Below are 16,873 nucleotides of genomic sequence, written 5' to 3' on the forward strand. Positions count from 1 at the left end.
AGGAGGAAAATACTTCACCCCAGGCATACCTTCGGCCATGAAATAAGTAGTGTATAAAGAGAATATGATCACCTAATATGTAATCAGTTATTCGTAATTTGAACAAGTATATACGGCCCTGAGTTCGGCCAGGCCGAATCTTATGTACCCTCCACCATGGATTGGGTAGAAACTTCTACTAAAGACGGTCATCCACAATTAAATTACTTGGGTTGCGGCCATCGGCATCTTAAAACTTCTTACCATCATCTTCAAAATTGTTATTTAGTCCAAGCGGGATATATAGTAGACAAAAGAAAGGTCGATTAAATACGTATGTATATATTCAGTTCTTGACCGGTATATATAGGGAAGAAATAATTACGACCGAAATGAACTTTTGTGCTGTAAATATAGAGCCAGAATTGAAATATGGGGGTCTCTTTATATGGGGGCTATATTCAATTGTGAACACGAGTCTACCAAAAATGGCAGATTTTTTACTGTTTGATAGATTGGTAGATTTCTTGATGTTTTGGAAGATTTTGCCAAATATTCCTCTCCAACTATGAAATGCTTCATAAAATATTTTGACAACATTTTGTACACACCCAGAAAAATGAGACCACTTCGTTAAGTTAAAACAAGTATATACGGCCGTAAGTTCGGCCAGGCTGAAGCTTATGTACCCTCCACCAAGGATTGCGTAGAAACTTCTTCTAAACACTGCCATCCGCAATCGAATTACTTGAGTTGCGGTAACTCTTGCCGATGGCAAGGTATCTTGAAACTTCCTAATATCGTCTTCTAAATAATAAGTAAGTCCATACGTGGTATATATTAAATCAAAAAAGACCGATTAAATACGTATATAATTCAGTTTGACAAAGTTTTCCATAGAAATAAAATTTTGACAAAGTTTTCCATAGAAATAAAATTTTGACAAAATTTTCTATAGAAATAAAATTTTAACAAAATTTTCTATAGAAAAAAAATTTTCACAAAATGTTCTATAGAAATAAAATTTTGACAAAAGTTTCTATAGAAATAAAGTTTTGACAAAATTTTCTATAGAAATGAAATTTTAACAAAATTTTCTATAGAAATAAAATTTTAACAAAATTCTCTATAGAAATAAAATTTTGAGAAAATTTTCTATAGGAATAAAATTTTGACAAAATTTTCTATCGAAATAAAATGTTGGTAGGTTATTTTCTGTTCGAGTGGCAACCATGATTATGAACCGATATTGACCAATTTTTGTGTGATTAGAGATCGGCTATATATAACTATAGACCGATATGGACCAATTTTGGTATTGTTGTTAGCGGTTATATACTAACACCACGTTCCAAATTTGAGCCGGATCGGATGAATTCTGCTCCACCAAGAGGCACCGGAGGTCAAATCTGGGAATCAGTTTATATGGGGGCTATAAATAATTGTGAACCGATGTGAACCAATTTTTGCAAAATTTCAGCAAGATCGGATGAAATTTGCTTCTCTTTGGGACTCCGCAAGCCAAATTTGGGGGTCGGTTTATATGGGGGCTATATATTATTATGGACGGATGTGGACCAATTTTTGCATGGTTGTTAGAGACCATATACCAAAACCATGTACCAAATTTCAGCCGGATCGAATGAAATTTGGTTTTCTTAGAGCCTCCGCAAGCTAAATCTGGGGATCGGTTTTTATGGGAGCTATATATAATTATGAACCGATGTGGAACAATTTTTGCATGGTTGTTAGAGACCATATACAAACACCATGTACCAAATTTGAGCCAGATCGGATGAAAGTTGCTTCTCTTTGAGGCTCCGCAAGCCAAATCTGGGGGTCCGTTTATATGAGAGCTATACGTAACAGTGTACCAATATGGCCCATTTCCAATGCCATCCGACCTACATCAATAACAAGTATTTGTGCCAAGTTTCAAGTCGATAGCTTGTTTCGTTCGCAAGTTAGTGTGATTTCAACAAGCGGACGGACGGACATGCTTAGATCGACTCAGAATTTCACAACGACCCACAATATATACTTTATGGGGTCTCAGAGCAATATTTCGATGCGTTACAAACGGAATGACAAAGTTAATATACCCCCATCCTATTGTTGAGGGTATAAAAGCAGGTATTTTATAGCAGCTAAAAAAATGTTAATGCCAGCATTTTCAGCTACCCCCATTTTTCACTTTTGATTTCACAATTGATTGTTTCATAACCAAAAACAAGTATATACGGCCGCAAGTTCGGCCAGGCCGAATCTTATGTACCCACCACCATGGATTGCGTAGAAACTTCTACGAAAGACTATCATCCACTATCGAATTACTTGGGTTGTGGTATCTTAAAACTTCTTAACATCGTTTTCTAAATTGTGATTTAGTCCATACATGGTATATATTAGACAAAAAAGTTATGTATAGTTAAGTCTACAAATAATTACGAATCGATATGGACTTTTTGTACGTAGAGAGCCAGAATTGAAATATGGGGGTCGCTTATATGGGGGCTATATACAATTATGAACTTGATATGGACCAATTTTTGTGTGATTGGGGATCGATTTATCTGAGGGCCATATATAACTATAGACCGATATGGACCTAGTTAAGCATGGTTGTTAACGACCATATACTAGCACAATGTACCAAATTTCAACTCACTCGGATGAAATTTGCTCCTCCAAGAGGTTCCAAAACCAAATCTCGGGATGGGTTTATATGGGGCTATCTACGATTATGGACTAATATGGACCACTTTTGGCATGGTTGTTAAATATGATATACTACCACCACGTACCAAATTTCAAGCAGATCGGATGAATTTTGCTTCTCCAAAAGGCACCGGAGGTCAAATCTGGGGATCGGTTTATATGGGAGCTATATATAATTATGGACTGATAGGAACCAATTCCTGCATGGTTGTTGGATACCATATACTAACATCACGTACCAAATTCCAACCGAATGGGAAGAATTTTGCTCTTCCAAGGGGCTCTGGAGGTCAAATCTGGGGATCGGTTTATATGGGGCCTATATATAATTATGGACCGATATCGACCAATTTTTGCATGGGAGTTTGAGGCCATATATAAACACCACGTACCAAATTTCAACTGAATCAGATGAATTTTGGTCTTCCAAGAGGTTCCGGAGGTCAAATCTGGTGATCGGTTTATATGGGGGCTATATATAATTATGAACCGATGTGGACCAATTTTTGCATGGTTGTTAGAGACCATATACTAACATCACGTACCAAATTTCAGCCGGATCGGATGAAATTTGCTTCTCTTACAGGCCTCGCAAGGCAAATCGGGGGATCGGTTTATATGGGGGCTATATATAATTATGGACCGATGTGGACCAATTTTTGCATGGTTGTTAGAGACCATATACTTACACCATGTACCAAATTTCAGCCGGATCGGATGAAATTTGCTTCTCTTAGAGGCCTCGCAAGCCAAATTTTGGGGTCCGTTTATATGGGGGCTATACGTAAAAGTGGACCGATATGGCCCATTTGCAATACCATCCGACCTACATCAATAACAACTACTTGTGCCAAGTTTCAAGCCGATAGCTTGTTTCGTTCGGAAGTTAGCGTGATTTCAACAGACGGACGGACGGACGGACGGACATGCTCAGATCGACTCAGAATTTCACCACGACCCAAAATATATATACTTTATGGGGTCTTAGAGCAATATTTCGATATGTTACAAACGGAATGACAAAGTTAATATACCCCCCATCCTATGGTGGTGGGTATAAAAAATATTGTAAGAAAATACCTTGTATTGTTATTCACAAATCCACAGGAATCAATAACCCTTGATATGAGGAACAATAAATTTCAATTACAAGTTTTATGTCATCTTTGACAACTTTTACTGTACTACCTATCAATTTAGTATCGTGAAGTCCATAAAAATACTCAATTTATTTTCATTTTATTGTTTTGTTTTTTTTGAGGAATCGCATGAAAGTAATAAACCTTTTTGTCAAATCACCCAAGAAGGCTTAGATTGGGATGTCAAATAAAAATTTTTTGTTTGGCACGCGGAGAGGAAAAGCGTACGTGTGTGTGGTACCTTATTAGAATCGAAAAGATTTTTATTGCTTACAAACTCCTCAAATTAGTTTTTAGAATAATAAAATTTTACATGGTATTCCATGACATACTTTAGATTGTAATTTTAATTTATTGTCAAATATTTCAATGATTCATTGAAAATGAATAAAAATATTTTATTTTAATTTTTTGATGTATTTCTTGTTTTCAGCCTCATCATTGATTTTGTATTCTCTTCTATAGAAACTTCCAAAGAGTATTAGAAATGAAACCATATAGGATGCTGTAGCTGTATTTATTAAAACGGGAAAATCACATTTGGTTAAGATAGCTTGAAGAGCCCATAGCAGACCAATGGTGAATTGTATCTGAAAGATAAATAGAATTCTAAAAAATCTCGGGAATTTTGCATTTATATCAAACACACATTTAGCATTGAAATTATCTTACCAATTGTATAGCTGTCAGATATTTTTTCCACCATAGAAATTTTTGTATAGCTGGTCCACATGCGCTCAATCCATAATATGTGTACATGATAACATGTACAAAGGAGTTAATAAGGACAGGAACAAATGCTGAAAATAATCAAAGGTTATAAATTAGTTAAATGGTTACAATAGGCAATAGATTTGAGAATAGCATTGGTATAAAAAGCTTTGTCCAGCTTTAGGGGGACCTTGTTAAAACGGGAAGCTTTTAGGAAAACATACATACAAATAACAAAAGCGAGTAAAATAAAACCAAACTGGATTTTACCGTATATACACGGTACACGAAAAAGACTGTTTTTCCTATGTTTGAGTGTAAGAATTATATGTTAGGAACTCAAATTTTTTAACACATTATATTTAAGGGCAAGTATATAATGTTTATAAACTATCATAACATGTTTGCGACATATATTTTAGTATATTACAACCCAGCAAAAAAAAAATTGGAAGTACTTCTGAAGGCACAACTTAAAAGCACTTCCAAAAATGTCTTTCCAGAGATATTCTTTATTTTAACTACTCAGGAAGTTCTTTTAATTCAATTTTTTATAACTCGATTTTTTCATATTTTTAAAGGGCAATTTTAACATTTTTTGTTTCAAATATGTTAAAAACAGGGCAAGGATTATTAACATGGTACAAATTATTTAAATTTTGTCGAAAAACTTTCTATTCGTTATTCATTATAGAAAAATTGTGAAATTTTGAAAACATTTGAGGTCAAGGGTTTCAGACAAGCGTTAGATTGCATTCAAAATCAAAAAACAAAAAAATATATAAACATTAATTATTTGTCAAAATACCACAACATTTTTTATTTTAAATCCAAAACAATGAATTCGGATCACATCCAAAGAAGTGATGCATATTCAGTGCAACGGATTTTGAAATGCTGAACATCCGTCCTATGGCAAGCCCATGTTAAATTCACCGCTTCTGCGCCAATTTTGCACCATCTCCGGATCCAAAAAGAACTCACTACTTTTATGGCGACGCTTTTTTTCCTGGGAACATATTATGTTTGGGACATAACATTTTTGTAAATCTAATATGGTTGGAATCAAACATATGTATATTTATTTAGAAATAGCCTATAAACATATATGCGTTCAGAAGGAGAGACCTAGACAGTAAGTTGCAAGTAAACTAATGGAAGTAACCAAATGGCGCCTTTAAAAAATATATACACAAAAAAAGTTTCACTAAATTTTTTCTACCAGTGTATGTCTAATAATATGTTCGAACAATATTTTGTTTGGGTCAATCCTGGTAATATATATGTTTGATGCAAAATGTGTTTGGGGTACACCCAAAAAATAATTCTTTCCTCCCAAACGAAATTTTAGACAAACAAAGTTCGTTTCTCATTTGCTTTTCGCTGTAAGGAAGTTTATTTGGAATAAAAGTATATACTTTTTGTCATAAACGTTTATTCTTTTCCAGGGTGTAAAAACAATTTCATAAAGACTAACTCAAAAAAAAAAAACAAGCAAGGAAAGTCTAAAGTCGGGCGGTGCCGACTATATTATACCCTGCACCACTTTGTAGATCTAAATTTTCGATACCATATCACATCCGCTATATATGTAAATGTTTGTCCCAACTACATACATTTAAATATCACTCGATCTGGACAGCATCTGATAGACTTCTACAAAATCTATAGACTCAAAATTGAAGTCGGCTAATGCACTAGGGAGGAACACAATGTTAGTAAAAAATATGGGAAATATTTAAATCTGAAGCAATTTTAAGCAAAATTCGCAAAAGTTTATTTATGATTTATCGCTCGATATATATGTATTAGAAGTTTAGGAAAATTAGAGTCATTTTTACAACTTTTCGACTCAACAGTGGCGATTTTACAAGGAAAATGTTGGTGTTTTGACCATTTATGTCGAAATCAGAAAAACATATATATGGCAGGTATATCTAAATCTGAACTGATTTCAACCAAATTTGGCACGGATAGCTACAATACTAATTATACTCCCTATGCAAAATTTCAACTAAATCGGAGTTAAAAATTGGCCTCGGTGTTCATATGAGTGTAAATCGGCCGAAAGCTATATATGGGAGCTATATATAAATCTGAACCGATTTCAATCAAATTTGGCACGCATAGCTACAATGCAAAATCTACTCCCTGTGCAAAATTTCAACCAAATTGGGCAAAAACTCTGACTTTTAGGACCATATTAGTCCATATCGGGCGAAAGATATATATAGGAGCTATATCTAAATCCGAACCGATTTCAATAAAATTTGGCACACTTAACTGCACTATTAATTGTACTCCTTGTGCAAAATTTCAAACAAATTGGGCCAAAACTCTGGCTTCTAGGATCATATTAGCCTATATCGGGCGAAAGATATATATGGGAGCTATATCTAAATCTTAATCGATTTCAACCAAATTTGGCACGCATAGCTACAGTGCTAAATCTACTCCCTGTGCAAATTTTCAGCCAAATTGGGCCAAAACTCTGGCTTTTAGGACCATATTAGTCCATATCGGGCGAAAGATATATATGGGAGCTATATCTAAATCTGAACCGACTTCAATCAAATTTTGCACACTTTACTATACCGCTAAGTGTTATGTTTGTACAAAATTTCAAGCAAATCGGTATAAAACTCTGGCTGCTGGGTCAATATTAGTGCATATAGGGCGAAAGGTATATATGGGAGCTGTATCTAAATCTGAACCGATTTCTTCCAAAAACAATAGGGTTCTATTCTGATCCAAATTAGGAACATGTGCCAAATTTGAAGGCGATTGGACTTAAATTGCGACCTAGACTTTGATCACAAAAATGTGTTCACAGACAGACGGACATGGTTACATCGACTCAGGGACCCACCCTGAGCATTATTGCCAAAGACACCATGTGTCTATCTCGTCTCCTTCTGTGTGTTACAAACATATGCACTAACTTATAATACCCTGTTCCACAGTGTGGCGCAGGGTATAAAAACAATCTTTTCTGACTAATTGCATTTTCTCTCACATCTTTCTCACTTCCACGAGGTTTCTTACTTTTCAGAACAATACAAACAATGTAGAAGAAATTATTCGATATTATAATTTTTTTAAATTTTACCTTTCGCCTAGACGGAGAATCGAACCGCGGGCCAAGCAATTTGTAAGTCAACACCTATCCACTGAGCTATGTTGCTGTTAAAATCATCAATAGACAATAATCCATATAAGTTATATTTATATAGCATAGCTTGCGGCGCCCACGAGCCGATTAAACAAACTTTATTTAACAGAAACATACATTTGGATGAGCACCGTGGATCAGTGGTATGTCCTGCATGCTTGCATGCCAAGGGTCGTGGGTTCGATCCCTGCTTCGACCAAAAAGTTTTTTGTTTGTTTTTTTTTTTTACAAATATTCAAGAAATGTTCGGAAGGTTCCGAAAAAATGTTCATGATTACATATTACTACATTACATTTTTACTATGAACTGTAAAATGTGTCTTTTTAAAGACTTACCCCCATTTTCATGAAGCTCCGTTAGTGCTACGTATATGTCAGTGTATATGTCAGTTAGGAACTTAACTGCTGAAAATTTTTCAGTTAAAGTTAACCGCAGAAATGATATTTTCATTTTTCTTTCTGTTAACTGGCAGTTAAAGCCTAACGGTGCTACATGAAAATGGCCGTTAAAGTCAGAAAAGAACAGTGCTTGATATAAACGAAATGGACTGTGTTGTTGGTTCAAAAATATTTTTTTTATTGAAAAAACAAAAAAAAAAACAAAATTGTAACAAACGAACTTTTTTGGTGATAAAAGTTTAAAAATTTCGAAGCAATTCAAAAAACACTAACAAAAGAAAAACTCTTTCGGTACACGTTTTCCAAACGTTTTTTCTTTGCTACAGAAACGATTTTTTTAGTCGATCGCCTGTAACAAAGATTCTCAGAACATCGGCAATGATTCAAAAAGAATACTGCATGCACACGGCCAACGCTTTATGTTTAACAGGAAGAGGCTGCAAAAACTGTTAATTCTCTTTGTTTCATACAATACAGCTTTTCACTGGCCTTAAATATGTATTTGTGACACGAATCTGTACGTTTATGTCCCCAAGCCAACAGAAAAACTATTTACCTCTTGGGCGATATTCACATGCATGATCAGAGCATTCTTGGTTTTCGAAACCGTAGAAGGCAATGCCTTCTGGTAGCTCATAGATAAAATGGGAGACGCTACAAAAGACCTGTGTCGTATACCAAATATTTATTCTCTTCTCGAGGTTTTCGATATTTTCTTCGGGACTATATCCAAATCTGTTAGCCTTTTCAACTTTTCTTTTATTATATTTTCTTCCCACCACTTGCTCTTAATCAAATACCGGTATAATTTGCTTCAAAAAAAATCGGTTCAATATAAAGAAAATCGCAATGAAAGCCTTACCAATATTTTTATGTACAGAGAAATTGATTTTAATTCTTAAATGTATTTCAACTTACACGATCCAGTAGGCAGCCATTTAATGGCAATCCACCAAATAGGAAACATTGTACTGTGATGATAAATATGCAACGGAGTGAGTTGTCTCCATTTATGTCGTAGTATGAAAAATAAGGTATCGGAAAACTCCAACAGTTTTGAAAAATAAAACCACCAAACAGCAGAGGCCAACTAGAAGAAAAAAGAAATATTCGAATGTTAAAAAATCCCGAGGAATAACACAAGTCCGATAATCATAACTTACCTTAACTTCATGCTTGGAATAAATCACACGACAAGGCTGGCACCAATAACTGTATTTTAATTGAGTCGAATTTACAATAGTTTCCCTAAATATATGAAGATTTAAAAGTGCCATAGCTATGTTGTATAAAATTAAAAGTGATTTTAGCTTCAATGGTTTATATCTGAAAATAGATATTCAAAAAGTAAGAAGAAAACATTATTTAATTTAAAACATTAACTTCAGTAATACCAACAACAAATTTTGAATTTAAGCCAAATTTGAATAAAAGTTTTAGTTTAGCAATGGACTGAATAGTCTAAGTGAGCCTGAAACTTAATCGTGAGATTTATTAATAAAGGATGATGTTTTAGAGCTATAAGAACATTTTTCAAAAAACCAAAAACTAAAATATTTATTCGGCCGTATGTTCAGCCAAGCCGAGTCTTATGTACCCTTGCCATGGATTGCATAAAAAGTTCCACTAAAAACACAAATTACTTGGGTTTTCATTGTCTTCAAAATTGTAATCTAGTCCACTATGTTAAATAAAACAGACAGATTAAATACCTATACAAGCCAATTCAGCTCATGATAGTTTTATGTAAATATAATTATGAATCGATATGAACCAATTTTTCGCACTGTAATTAGGGAGCCAAATTTAAACGGCATCGGATGAAACTTGCGCCTCCAGAATGCTCCGAAAATCAAATATGCGAATCGGTTTATATGAAGGCTATATATATAATTATGGACCGATATTGACCAATTTTTGCATAACTATTAGATGTCATATTAACACCATGTACACGGACGAAAAAGACTGTTTTTCATATGTTTGGGTGTAAAAATTATATGCTTGGAACTCAAATTTGTAAATATAATATTTTTAAGTGCAAGCATACATTGTTCATAAACTAGCATCACATGTTTGGGACATATATGTTAATATGTTAGAACATATTATGTTTGGGACATAAAATGTTTGTAACTATATGCTTGGATGCAAACATATATTAATTTAGAAATAGCCTATAAACATATATGTGTTTAAAAAGAGAGGCTTAGAGAGTATGCTGCAAGAAAAAGAATGGAAGTAAACAATTGACGCCTTAAAAATATATCCTACCAGTGTAAGGGTGAAACATAAGGTGAAACATTATATGTTTGAACAATACCAGCAATATTTTGTTTGGACCAATCGTGAAAATATATATGTTTGAAGCAAAATGTGTTTGGGGTATATGTTACAGAAGCAATTTTTTTTTTTTTTTTAGGGTGTACAAAATTTCAATCGGATCGAATAAAATTTGCACCTCCACGAACTTCCGGAAAAATGGGGATGGGCTTATAGGGAGCTATATACACCCAGCAAATAAAGCGTCACCAAAGAAGCAGTGAAAATTTTCTTTTTGGATCGGGAAGTGATGCAAAATTGACGCAGAAGCGATGAATTTAACATGGGCTTTTCATACGACGGATGTCCACCATTTCAACAGCCGTTGCACTGAATTTGCATCACTTCTTAAGGTGTGATGCGAATCCAGTGTTTTGGATGTGAATTAAGAAATTTTTTGATATTTCGACAAATAAATAATTAAAATTTTTTTTATGATTTTTAATGCATTATAACGCTTGTCCGGAACGTTCGACATCTAATATTTTCAAAAATTCTCAACTTATCTAGAAAGGATTTAACATTTTTTTTCGGCAAAATTTAAATAATTTGCACTATTTTATTAATTCAGAATCTCTTCTTAACCTATTTGAAACAATAAAATTTTAAATTTCCCATTAAAAATATGAAAAATGCGATTTATAAAAAAAATTGACTCAAATGAACTTCCTGTGCAGTTAAAATAAAGAACATCTTTGGGAGGACATTTTTGAAAGTGCTTTTAAAGTCGTGCCGTTAGAAGAACTTCCAAATTTTTTGCTGGGCAATTATGGACCGATGTGAACCATTTTTTACATGCTAGGTAGATGCCATATATTGACGTCACGTAGTAAATTTCAACATATTACGATTAAATTTGCACCTTCAGGAAGCCCCGGAAATCAAATTTTGCGATCGGTTTATATGCGACCTATATATAATTATTGGCCAATATGGCCGCCATATATTTACGTCAAGTATCCAATTTCAACATATTCGAATGAAATTTGGAAGCTCCAGAAATCAAATATGTATATCAGTTTATATGGGGGCTGTGTAATTATGGACCGATATGGACCAATTTTTGCATGGCGGTTAACATCACATACCAAATATCAAACCGGATCGAATGAAATTTGCTCCTTCAAAAGGATCCGCAATCCACATCTGGGGCTCGGTTTATATGGGGCTATACCTAAACGTGGTCCTATGTGGCCCATTTGCAATACCATCTAATCTACATAAATAGCAACTACTGGTGCTAAGATTCAAGTCTATAGCATGTTACGTTCGGAAGTTAGCGTGATTTCAACAAACGACGGACGGACATCGCTAGATCGACTCAGAATTTCACCATGACCCAGATCATATATACTTTATGGAGTCTGAGACCAATATTTCGATGCGTTACAAATGACAAAGTTAATATACCCCCGATCATATGGTGGAGGGTATAAAAAACAACATAAAGTTTTGAAAAATATCTGGAGTCGATAATGCCGTCCATATAAATTAATATTTCATTTCATGCATATGTTGACTGAGACTTTGCGTCAAATGGTCCATCCGACATACTCTTTCCACCATTTCGGCCGGTATCACACGACTAATGTAGATATCAATGTTATCTTCCAATGCGTCCATTGGAGCGGGCTTGACTATATGGAGGCTATTCTAAAATATGGACCGATGCATGATTTTGGACCATATTTGGCGCACCTATTTGTGTGTGAATATGGACGATATTTGGCGCACCTATTTGTGGGAGCCGTCGTGGTGCAATGATTAGCATGCCTGCCTTACATACATAGGGTCGTGGGTTCAAACCCAGTTTCGAGCAAACACCAAAGGTTTTTTCAGCGGTGGATTATCCCACCTTAGTAATGCCGGTGACATTTCTGAGTGTCTCAAAGCTTTTCTAAGTGGTTTCACTGCAATGTGGAACGCCGTTCGGACTCGGCTATAAAAAGGAGGTCCCTTATCATTGAGCTGTGGTATCAAAATATACTAAATAGTGTAAGTGAGCCTGAAATATCGCGCTACCACTATACCTAACCTAACCTAGTTGTGGACCTACAGTACCTCTATATTGTGAATTTCAGGCAAATTGGATAAAAATTGTGGTTTGTGGTTTCTAGACACCACAGATGTGAAATCGGCAGATATGGCTATATAGGGGCTATGCCAAAACATATGGATCTATTTATAGACCCAGCGAACCCCTACATTTTAAATTTCATTGCGTTGACTAGATGCTCAAGGCAACAAATCGGTAGTGTTGATTTATATGGGGCTTATATATTATACCTGGGCCGATATAGCCCATCTTCGAACTTGACCTGCCTGCAGACAATATACGAGGCTTTGCAAAATTTCACCACAACAGGTTCATTGTTTATGTACTCAAAAAAGTTAACTTGGATCCAAAGATTTTGACCTTGGCTTAAGGATTTTGGTATTGATTCCGAGACAAAGATGCAGCTTCTTTAAACTAAAGACCTTTTTTAGCAACCTATTTAGGTTTAAATCTAGAATCAACAAAATTAAAATTAGAATACAGATCTCGTTTATCAAATTTTCATTCTCTTTTCACTGTGTATTAAAAAAAATCATGCACGTACAAACAAATGGCAGTTTAAAATTCAAATTATAACAAATACTTCAAAGTAAAAAATGTTTTCTTAATTTCACAAAAAAAAAAAAGTCAAAAAAAACTTTAAACCAAAGATGCTAAATCCCCAAAATAAATCTATGCCTATATTTAAAGCGTTTTTATTTTAAATTTTAAGATTCAATATTTTATTTAATTTAAGGAGGACTTCTTTAAATTAAAAATGTTTTCGAAGTAACTTTAACGGAGGAAAGCATTTTTGTACCCTCCACCATAGGATGGGGGTATATTAACTTTGTCATTCCGTTTGTAACACATCGAAATATTGCTCCGATCCGGCTGAAATTTGATACATGGTGTTAGTATATGGTCTCTAACAACCATGCAAAAATTGGTCCATATCGGTCCACTTTTACGCATAGCCCCCATATAAACGGACTCCCAAATTTGGCTTGCGATTGCTCTAATAGAAGCAAATTACATCCGATCCGGCTGAAATTTGGTACATTGTGTTAATATATGGTCTCTAATAACCGTGCAAAAATCGGTCCATATCGGTTCACTTTTACGTATAGCCCCCATATAAAAGGACCCCCAAATTTGGCTTGCGATTGCTCTAAAAGAAGCAAATTTCACCCGATCAGGCTGAAATTTTATACATGGTGTTAGTATATGGTCCCTAACAACCATGCAAAACTTGGACCATATCAGTCCACTTTTACGTATAGCCCCCATATAAACGGACCCCCAAATTTGGCTTGCGATTGCTCTAAGAGAAGCAAATTTCATCCGATCCGGCTGAAATTTGGTACATTGTGTTAATATATAGTCTCTAACAACCATGCAAAAATCGGTCCATATCGGTTCACTTTTACGTATAGCCCCCATATAAAAGGACCCCCAAATTTGGCTTGCGATTGCTCTAAAAGAAGCAAATTTCACCCGATCAGGCTGAAATTTGATACATGGTGTTAGTATATGGTCCCTAACAACCATGAAAAACTTGGACCATATCAGTCCACTTTTACGTATAGCCCCCATATAAACGGACCCCCAAATTTGGCTTGCGATTGCTCTAAGAGAAGGAAATTTCATCCGATCCGGCTGAAATTTGGTACATGGTGTTAGTATATGGTCTCTAATAACCATGCAAAAATTGGTCCATATCGGTCCATAATTATATATAGCCCCCATATAAACCGATCCCTAGATTTGAACTCCGGAGCCTCTTAGAGGAGCAACATTCATCAGATAATTATATATAGCCCCTATATAAACCGATCCCCAGATTTGAACTCCGGAGTCACTTGGACGAGCAAAATTCATCCGATCCGGTTGAAATTTGCAACGTGGTGTTAATATATGGCCGCTAATAACCATGCCAAAATTGGTCCATATCGGTCTATAGTTATATATAGCCGGTCCCCAATCACACAAAAATTGGTCCATATAGGTTCATAATCGTGCTTGCCACTCGAGCAAAAATAATTTAGCAAAATTTGTCGAAATTTAATTCCTATAGAAAATTTTGTCAAATTTTATTTCTATAGAAAATTTTGGCAAAATTTTATTTCTGTAGAAAATGTTGTCAAAATTTTAATTCTATAGAGAATGTTGTGAAAATTTTAAATCTTTTGAAAATTTAGTAAAAATTTTATTTCTATAGAAAATTTTGTCAAAATGTTATGTGTATAGAAAATTTTGTTAAAATCGTATTTCTATAGAAAATTTTGTCAAACTTAATTATATGCGTATTTAATCGGCCATTTTAAGTTTAATATATACCACGTATAGACTACGTGGTATTAGGAAGTTTTAAGATCGGCAAAAGTTACCGCAACCCAAGTAAATCGATTGTGGATGACAGTCTTCAGTAGAAGTTTCTACGCAATCCATGGTGGAGGGTACATAAGCTTCGGCCTGGCCGAACTTACGGCCGTATATACTTGTTTTTTTTTTTTTAAATATGTGTCATTATGTTAAATTTATCCTTTTGTTAATTTCGCATCTTAACATTTAGGTTGTGTAATCTTTAATATCACAAAAATATTTTTTTTTCAGAGTGGTCGCGGGTATAATATTATCCAAAATTTCGCAATAAAATTAAAAAAAAAAATTACCTTCTTATAATTTTTGGTAAATAGAAAACCATCAGCAAATACAATGCCACCCATGATAAAACAGGAGTGAAAGAGGCCACCAACAGCCATTCCTTAGTGCGAGGATCTGCCAAATCGTTGTAAGTATATTTCCATATTCCACTTGAATGTTGAGTCGTGTTATTAACGAATTTCTTATTTAAAATTTGTGATGACATTATGACCGGGTAGTCATGAAAATCGAATGAAGACTAAAACCTATATTTACGTATTTCTGCATTTTATTTCTTCCAATTATGTTGTTATTGACCTTAACATTGTAATATTTTGTTTTGTTTTTTTCATCTTATTTGGGACTAAATGCATGATAGAACTCACATGACCATAAAAAGTTGACATGCACAGTCTTATTTGTTGGGTGACAGTTGTCTGCTGTCCAAGCGTAACTGTGACCATTGCCTTCGTCATCTTTGATGTAATGCTAATATTCAAATGCCTACAGAAAATGAGAGTATTTGTGTTTGGCTTTCCTCGACTATGTTATCATGATGGTTTTATATTTATATATTATCAGCTTTGCTGATAATTAAGTTTATATTGTGCACTTATCGTTGCTGCAATTATATACCCCTATTATCTGCACTGAAAAAACAGTGACCCCGCCAGAAAAGAAAATTTTAGAAAAATTAGATTAATTTTAGAAAATTTTTACTAAACAAAATTAGAAACGGTGATGTGACGCCGATTTCACAAAAATAAGTAAATAATTTTCGACAAATTCAAGAAAATTTATTAGGCAAAATTATTAATTTTGAAAAAAAAAAATATAAGACAAATTAATTTGTAGTGCTGAAAAAATTGGAGTTCAAAATTTCAAAAATGTCTTTAGTGCCATGCAAATTTTACAAATTTTAAACTATTTTTTGGGAGACATGAATTTACTTAATCTTTATACTTCATTTCTGTATATTTTTTCCTCTGTCTTAGTTAAGTTAACCTACGTACGCAAAAAAAATATTAAAGTCAAAACTTTCTTAAAACTTAATAATTCCATAAACTAAAATAGAATTAAATCGGCTTCAGTGAAATACAGGCTTCACCTATTTTTGATTGTGCTTACGAATTTGAAATACGCAAAACTTTTAACCGTCATTAATTTCAAAAGAGTATGTAAAAATTTTGTACTAACTCTCATTGTGGTTCGGAATCTAGAATTTGAATTTGGAAAATTTTGCGTTTTGCGAATTCGTAAACCAGAACAAGGGGAGTAGTCAAACACTCAAAACAAAGTGAACCCTATTTGGCTTTGATGAAATAGAGGGTTCACTGTTTTTTTGAGTGCAGCAAAAAATGGAGGTTCTTCTAAAGGCACAACTTTAAAAGCACCTCAAAAAATTTTTAGACATATTTATTGTTTTTTTTTCACTTGTTAAAGAAAATTTTGTAGTTTAAAGGAAACAAATTGGAGTTAAACATTGGGCTTTAGTGAAACAGAGGGCTCATTTCTTTTTGAGTGCAAGCTTTTTTCCTATTTTTAGTGGGTTAATCTATTTTTTATACCCTCCATCATAGAATGGGGGGTATATTGACTTTGTTATTCAGTTTGTAACACATCGAAATATTGCTCTAAGACCCCATAAAGTAAATATATTCTAGGTCGTGGTGAAATTCTGAGTCAATCTAAGCATGTCCGTCCGTCTGTTGAAATCACGCTAACTTCCGAACGAAACATGCTATCGACTTG

General features: G+C 34.2%; 1 protein-coding gene across 1 annotated transcript; it reads right to left on the bottom strand.

Annotated features, from left to right (window-relative positions):
* Positions 1 to 4,165: 4,165 nt before the first annotated feature.
* LOC142231512 (very long chain fatty acid elongase 4-like) lies at positions 4,166 to 15,523 on the bottom strand. Its single transcript, XM_075302125.1, has 5 exons — positions 15,151 to 15,523; positions 9,282 to 9,444; positions 9,037 to 9,208; positions 4,509 to 4,636; positions 4,166 to 4,426 (listed from the first exon to the last, which is right to left on the bottom strand). The coding sequence occupies exons 1-5, from the start codon at positions 15,345 to 15,347 to the stop codon at positions 4,235 to 4,237; spliced, it is 852 nt and encodes a 283-aa protein (XP_075158240.1). The 5' UTR covers positions 15,348 to 15,523; the 3' UTR covers positions 4,166 to 4,234.
* Positions 15,524 to 16,873: the final 1,350 nt, after the last annotated feature.

This window comes from Haematobia irritans, chromosome 3 (assembly GCF_050003625.1).
Source record: "Haematobia irritans isolate KBUSLIRL chromosome 3, ASM5000362v1, whole genome shotgun sequence".
NCBI lineage: Eukaryota > Metazoa > Arthropoda > Insecta > Diptera > Muscidae > Haematobia > Haematobia irritans.